The sequence below is a fragment of the Chanodichthys erythropterus genome, chromosome 10 (genome assembly GCF_024489055.1).
Source record: "Chanodichthys erythropterus isolate Z2021 chromosome 10, ASM2448905v1, whole genome shotgun sequence".
NCBI lineage: Eukaryota > Metazoa > Chordata > Actinopteri > Cypriniformes > Xenocyprididae > Chanodichthys > Chanodichthys erythropterus.
Window position 1 is genome coordinate 32,724,258 of NC_090230.1, and position 8,581 is coordinate 32,732,838.

Below are 8,581 nucleotides of genomic sequence, written 5' to 3' on the forward strand. Positions count from 1 at the left end.
TTTGAACAATAAGGCTGAACACCGTTACTGACAATCCTCATTTTGGTTGCGTGAGATTCTCCAGCTTTGTTGTCGTTGAGCTGTTAAAGCTCCGCCCTCTTCTGGAAAGGGGGCGGGAGCAGCAGCTCATTTGCATTTAAAGGGACACACACAAAAATGGCGTGTTTTTGCTCACACCCAAATGGGGCAAATTTGACAAGCTCTAATAAATGATCTGTGGGGTATTTTGAGCTGAAACTTCACAAACACATTCTGGAGACGCCAGAGACTTATATCATATCTTGTGAAAAAGGGGTATAATAGGTCCCCTTTAAATGCTAATACTTATTTAAAAATGTTTGAAGGACATTCAAAAGTATCCCATAATGTTTGCAAAATTATATGGAATGTTTCCTTAAAGGAATTCTGTCACTATTTACTCACCCTCAAGTTGGTAACCAAACAGTTAATGCGCCCCATTGACTTCCAGTATTTTTTTTTTTCATACTATGGAAGTCACAGGGCCGCATTAAATGTTTGGTTACAAACATTCTTCAAAACTCATACAGGTTGGAACAACTTGAGGGTGTGTAAATGATAACAGAATTTTCATTTTGGGGTTTGTTTAACTCTTAGAAAAAGTTTTAAACATTTAAAGAAAAAAAAAAAAAAACTGGACACTTAGAAATAACCTTTTAATAACTTAATATGAATATTACAGAACAAAAATATAAATATTACATGAGAAACATAATAAATGAAAGCTATAGAAATATTTAAAAAATACTAATAAAAAGAAGATAAATTGAAAATATTAAAATAAAAGCTAATTCAATTTTAAACAATGCTATAGATAATACTAAAATAACACTGTTATAGTTCAATTTAAAACATTAAGAAGGAGAAAACATTTGATAGTTAATCAAGTGTACATTCAGATTCATGTGATCAATGTTTTATTGAGTGTGAGGTTTATAACTTTGCTATTTCATCCACACGTCACACATCACAATAATCTGCTGGATATTATGGATCAGTTTCACTCACTTATGCAGTATGGTTAATGATTCTATATCTTTCCAGTGTCTATCAGCAGTGTGTTTTATGGAAACAGGTCGTCATGGGTTCAACGATGTATCATGATCATGTGATTGACACCTCACTGGTGTAAGTTAGACGGTTCCTTCCTGAATGTGTGACATCATAAGCCTTCACATGTTACTAAAATAAATAAACAGGCCTAAACTACACTTTAATCAATGCAATCTCTTTATAATGCAATTTGCACTGCCATTTCTATATCATTTACTACCAAATCATTGTATATACTGTCTGTTACTGATCCACCATCTGCATCTTAAACATGCACCACTTTAAAATAAATTATATAATGCATATATATTATATATACACACACACACACTATAGCTATTTGCACAATAATATTTTAAACTAAAACACAGGAAAAAATACAGTAACATTTTTTTTTTTGGTCTTGATTTATTGTATTAAATCAATTTCTCATTAAAAAACAATAAAGAACACAGAAAGGCAATTGTTTTTGTTACATCAATACACCATCTTAAGTACAGTACATTTAATCAGGTACATTTATGAAACTCAAGCATCAGATATCTGCTGTCATATGAAACAAAACATGGATTTCTTTTAGTATGTAACTGCTGAACTCATCTAGTCAAAATGTTATCATGGACACTATATATGTATCAGTTTAGCCCATTTGTTCTGTTACTTCTCAAACATGACTCGTATAAAGGGTAAAAAAGCACTAAGAACGTATGTACAGATAAATGTTGTGATCTATTTCATTTCGATATCAGATGTCGGCACTGGCTTCCTTTCTGCCTTCTTGCTTTTCCTACGAATGACAAGAAAGATTTTAGATACACTCAATCATGATAAAATGACATTTTGCTGTTAACATCTCTATCACCTCATACTTACTTATGGAGCACAAACATCACAATAGCAGAAATAACGGCACCAGCAAACACAATTCCACCCAAAACACCCACAATCAGCCCTGAGAGAGGAAATATACACAATGCAAATGTGTTTATGGACATTTCAATAAAAGTACATTGATGCATTTTAAATATATGAATAATGAAATGTTCGGTTGAAACATCAGCAGCACTTTTATGCCAAACCACAACAGAAGCAGCCATTATATAAACAGTGACTGTACCTGCATTAACAGTCTTCTCATCAGGGTTTGACTGGCCTTTAGCTCCAAACGTCCGTCCAGATCTCGCTGCAAAAATACATTCATACAGTCAGTGAGTTCAGAACAGACTGACCTCTGGTGGACAACAGAAGAACATACACTGAATCACATAAATATTCCTTCACACATACACTATACCTTACACCTGTAAGATTGAAAAAGTATGTTTTTCAAAGAGGTCTGTTATGCTTACCAAGGCTGCATTTATTTGATCAAAATACTGTAAAAATGTGAAATATTATATAACTGTTTCTATTGTAATATATTTTAAAATGTAATTTATTTCTGTGATCAAAGCTGAATTTTCAGCATCATTTCTCTAGTCTTCAGTGTCACATGATCCTTCAGAAATCGCTCTAATAATTATCATTTCTGATTATTATAAATGTTAAAACAGATGTGCTGCTTCATATTTTGGTGGAAACATTTTTTTTCAGGATACTTTGATGAAATAGAAAGCTCAAAAGAACAGGATTTATTTGGAATAATAATATTTTGTAACATTATAAATGTCTTTACTGTCATTTTGACCGCTTTAATGCATCTTTGCACAATAAAAGTATTAATTTCTTTAAAAAAAATGATCTTGCTGACTTACGATAGTCTATTTAAAAAAGTTAATCTAAAACCGTATTTATCAACAAGCTCTTTAGGTAATCTGGATTAATTCTGGTAACTGTTTTCACATTGAGACTGCCCAATCTACTTTATAATTTATTAACTTATATTTTATAGAAGTAATTTTTTAACATCCTCTTTTTCTCTGTGGCTCTGTGTTTATTTAACATTTAAAAATTATGCTTTATCAGTTTCAGTAACTTGCATCAGTTGATGTGGAAGAACTTGTGAACAAAGGGAACTTACGGAACATTATGGAGTTGAAACATTTGTAAAGACAGTAAATTTATAGGGAAACTGACTTTTTACCCAGCTAACAAAAACATGTTCTAAAAACATTTTGTTAAGTTATGAAAATTATATTTCTAAAAGTTCTCTGAACGTTCAAAGCAACGCTATCTCATGACCAATTTTTAGGCTACGTATTTTACGACGTGGTTAATTCGTACGACCTCACTCACTACGAATTCATAGGATTTGACTAAACCCTAGTGACGGGTAGGTTTAGGGGCGGAGTTAGGGGTAGGTCATTTGTACGAATTTATGCATTTGGCAACTCGTAAAAATGTATACATTTGTACGAATTAGCCACCTTCGAAGTGCCATGAGATCGAGTAGTTCAAAGCAAGAGTTTTTAAAATGTTATAAAACGTTTTCCTTGGTTATTCGAACATTAAGGAAACATTCCATTTTTATCATTTTGCAAACATTATGGAAACGTTACTTTTAAATGTTCTCTGACCAGATACCATTTTATTAACATTATTGAAAAAAAGTTGGTTTGTAATATTGAGAGAACATTACCAGAACGTTCTGAGAATGTTACCTGTTACTTGGGTAAAAACACTGCAGACCCCGTTTAAGTTAAGTGAAAATGCCGGGGTTGCTTTTCAGTATAAACGGACCAAAATGGAGAGTTGAAAGTCATGAGCTGCGTTCCATTCGACAGGGTCCCTACGCAGTGTTCACTGCTCCCTACTCCCTGAGCACGGTATATCAGTTGAAGTGGACTTCGCTGACAATAATCGTTCATTTGGAACGCCCTGCAAACGTCATCAAAGAAAGTCGACAGTGTCGCGGAGATTGATGACATAAATAAATAAATAGATCTTTTAATTTACTTTCGAATTTAAAATCGACTCTTAACAGATTTGAAGCTGTAACTGTCATGCCATATGAAAATAAATTCTCATTTGGTTAACTGAATAAATGTATTCTTAATCCATGGTCTCATGCGTTTTCTTTTCCACGCGCAGCCGCATAAACACTCCTGAGGTAACATAAAATAAAATAAAATAAAATAAAATAAATGATAGAGCCTTAGCTGCTTTTCAACACTTTTACTTTGTCATGCCTATTCATACAATAAAATATACAAATGTAACACTCATCGCCATAACCATTCATATTTTCGTTCGTATAAAATGTATGAATACTCAAAACCAGAGAGCCGTTAAAGGAACTTTGCTGCCGTATCATGGCTGCAGCAGGCGCAATGATATTACGCAGCGTCTCTCACAAACGTCTCCATGGTTGCAAGGCACGTTCCCTGTGCAAGCAGGGGCTCACGGGCGCTGCGTAATATCATTGCATTGCTGCAGCCATGGAACGGCAGCAAAGTTCCTTGATTATTACACCTGAATGAGAGTATAGTTCCTAGCCATATAGGCCTAGAAAATCACAACTTTTCATTTTCTGTCGGTTTTAGTTCACGATTTAACTACAGAAGAGTCAAGTTTTAAATAGGAAAAATATCAAAACTTTTTGGTCATTTTTGAGCGAGATGCTAACGGTCTAATCAGATTCAATGAACTATGCTAAGCTATGCTAAAAGTGGTACCGCCAGAACCAGAGATCGGCTGAATGGATTCGAAAACGGTAAAACTCAACTGTTTAACTCTAGGGGAGTTGGAAAATGAGCCTATTTTCAAAAAAGTGGAGTGTTCCTTTAAACTCTTTCAACGGCTCTGCTTCGTCGTAGTTCTGAATGGTGACGTGGTGCACAATGACAGTTGGGTAATTTTACCTCTCTACTTCCTGTGAAGTGATTTATCGATGTTCGCTTATTCCCTATGCCGTTCGCAGTGCCCTACGAACGGAACATGTTCGCTCCCTTCGGAATGGAATCACTTAAGATGGCGAAATACCCTGTGAAGTCCACTTCGCAGTCCACTTACGGTCGAATGGAACGCACCTATGATCTGTCAGCGGTTTAAGTGTGCATGAATGGTCATGTGACATGCGTTTTCGGTAGTATAGAGCGTATGCACGTGACGTCACCGTCGACCATTATGACTGCGGTCACGCCTAAGTGGCAAAAGACTGAGTGGCGCAGCATTGGTAATAAGCGTGAATGCTGTGAAAAACACACAAACACATCCAAAACGGGAAAGAGCTTTTCGATTGACTGTACAAATAGCTTTGACACAAAATCTGAGGTATATTTTTACAGACTGCTGAAAGCTACAGAAAAAAGAAGCAAATAGATCGCTGCAATTCAAAGAAACAACTCGACTCCAGGCAAAGAAACATGTTTTGCAGTTATCATTTTGTGTCAAAATGTTGGATTTTGGGGTAAAATCATACCGTAAAGCCTTCACAGGCAAATTTGCTTTATGTATTTCCTCGGCGTCGAAATCCGGCACATATAAATGTCAAGAAACAAGATTCCTAGCTACATGCCAATATCCGTTTCACTTTCGAGCCCTTAAGATGGTGTAATCGTTTGTTTTACTAGCGTTTTCACAGTTTCCTCTATTAAATCCAGTCATGCAGAAGCTTCTTTTGCCACTCAGTCCAGCTGAGGAAGCGGTTCCGGCGGGAAAGTGACGTCTGTCATTTCTGAAACGCCAGCGTAGACGCCATTTTAAAACGAAAGCGCACTAGTATAAACGGGGCTTTAGTGTAATTTCAGCAACATTATGGGATTCCATACTGATTAAAAACGGCGAAAAGAGACTTGAACTGACCGAGACACAGCTTGTAGCAATCATCTCGGGAATCAAAACGGTTGCCGTTTCCTTGGCAGCCTCTATATAAGAACATACGGCACTCCTTCTCTTCTTTGTTGTAATAATACTTTGGCATCATGGCGAAACAGGTGCCTTCGTCCATTGGCAGAGAACAGGCCATTTCTGACAAACATTAAAGAAAGAAGAATTAAACATCGTTTCACTCATGTAAAATCAACAAATACTGTATTACGTGTTGATTGTTTTTACCGTCACTCGGGTAGATCTCGTCGGCTCTTGTAGAACATGCTTTCGTACAGTTTTTATCGCTGTCGAAGCGGTTGAGATTCCCGCCTTCTCCTTTATAGAAGAAGGGGACACAGAACTGTAGCTGGGGGTCATAGAAATATCTCAACAACTTTTCTTTTCCTTTTCCTTCGTCTTTGTGATCTGTGCATTGTGGGCCTGAGAAAATGTAAAATTGTAAAGTTAGGATGCAGGTCAGACATGAATGTTTTATTAAAAAACTAAAGGCTTATGTTTAAATACGTGAATTATTGCAGTTTTTAGCATATTAGGTAGGCTATAAATGTTTACATATTGTGAATGAATTTAATAAACCTTTCCTGATAACCATTAAAATATGGTAAAACGTGGTTTTGATAGGTTAACATATCATTTAGCCTATTAAAATAAACATATTTTAAAAAACAAACATATAAATGCATTACTTCACAACAAATTCTAGTTGTTTAACCATTTTTCTGTTAAGAATGAATGTTTTCAAACTTATGCAAAGCATAAATGCAACAGGACGTCTATTAGAATTAACACTATACAACAATTTTAATACTGTAAAAATAATTTTTTTAATAATAAGTTTCTACTTCAAAAATTCACCTTTAATTAAATCTTACCTGTAATTTCTTTAATTATTTGCTAAATTCAACAGCAATTTCTGAGTGAAAATTGTTTCAGTGTACATCCCACACTCTTTTTTTTTTGTTTAGTATAGACACTTCCTGTAAAGCAAACATGTATAATAACTCCAGATCTGACAAAAATCATCAGGTCTGTCAGAACTCACCCACTGTTAAAGCAGAGACGCCTCCAAATCCCAGAACCATCAACAGAACACACAGTGTAGATCTTCTCATCTTGCTATTTTTCAGATTTGTCTCTGATTCGTGTAGTTAACCGCCAGCAGTTGTTCGTTCTGCACAGACTAGCTCAGCATGAATCCAGCTCACGTCCTTTAGACCCTCTTATCAGCTCAGTTTTTATGATCAGGGTGTGTTTCTCTCACATTGAGGCCAGTTTCAGTCATAAAACATGACAATGACTCCTCTTATGGGCTCATAGCACCGTTTCGTTCAAATGAAATGATCTAACTACTCTCCCGACCTGTCCATGATTACACATAAAACTGAGAAATGATTTATTTAGGCCTAGGCCATAACCTAAAATCTGTGATACAATTTAAAAATATATATATTTATTGTTTACAATTGTACAAAATATTTGTGTGCAATATTTTTTTTTTTTCAGGATTCTTTGATGAATAGAAAGTTCAAAAGAACAGTGTTTATCTGAAATCTAATCTTTTGTAACATTATAAATGTCTTTACTGCCACTTTTGATTGATTTAATGCATCTTTGCTGAATAAAAGTATTCATTTCTTTCATTTCTTTTCAAAAAAATAAAAATAAAAATTCTTACTGACCCCAAACTTTTGAACGGTAGTGTATAATGCTACAGAAGCTTTGTATTTCAGATAAATGCTGTTCTGAACTTTCTATTCATCAAGGAATCCTGAAAAAAAAGTACACAACTGTTTTCAACATTGAAAATAATCATAAATGTTTCTTGAGCAGCAGATCAGCATATTAGAATGATTTCTGAAGGATCATGTGACACTGAAGACTGGAGTAACGATGCTGAAAATTCAGCTTTGATCACAGGAATAAATTACATTTTACAATATATTTAAATAGGAATCAGTTATTTTAAATTGTAATAATTTTTCACAATATTACTGTTTTTACTGTATTTTTAATTAAATAAATTAAGCCTTTGTGAGCAGACAAAACGTCTTTTAAAACCATTAAAAATCTTACTGATCTCAAACTTTTGAGCGGTAGTGTATATGTGTGTATATATACACATATTATATATGTACAAACTTATGTCAGATGTGATTAATCGATTTGACAGCACACATAATATATATGTGTATATATTATTATATTTATATACATTATATATTTCTGTCTGTGTGTGTATAATTATATATATATATATATATATATATATATATATATATATATATATATATAACTATATGCGTGTTCATACAGTACACAGAAATATGATAAATATAATGTATAATGTAAATAGTAATGTAAATAGACTTTTTTGTAGATGCGATTAATCGATTTTACAGTCCATATATATATATATATATATATATATATATATATATATATATATATATATATATATATATATATATATATATATATATATATATATATTTTTTTTTTTTTTTTTTAATTCATTAAAACATATTTCATATTTTATAGAAATGAATGGCAAGGAAGGTCTCATATGCCATTTGTTTCTCTTGCAAACCCAGTTAACTCAATTAACAAGAGATGCACATTTTCACTATAAAAGAAACTAAGCAAATCCAATAAAAATCCCAACAGAAACTACCTAAAACAGATAAAATCATTTAAATAATATTTTAAATATTAAATAAAAATATTAGTTTCAATATATACT

At 33.5% G+C, this 8,581-nt stretch overlaps 1 protein-coding gene across 1 annotated transcript; it reads right to left on the minus strand.

Moving 5' to 3' along the window:
- Positions 1-1,452: 1,452 nt before the first annotated feature.
- tfpil (tissue factor pathway inhibitor-like) lies at positions 1,453-7,041 on the minus strand. Its single transcript, XM_067398972.1, has 6 exons — positions 6,884-7,041; positions 6,067-6,261; positions 5,815-5,979; positions 2,189-2,254; positions 1,945-2,023; positions 1,453-1,858 (listed from the first exon to the last, which is right to left on the minus strand). Exons 1-6 carry the CDS (start codon positions 6,951-6,953, stop codon positions 1,801-1,803), a joined length of 633 nt encoding a protein of 210 aa, XP_067255073.1. The 5' UTR covers positions 6,954-7,041; the 3' UTR covers positions 1,453-1,800.
- Positions 7,042-8,581: the final 1,540 nt, after the last annotated feature.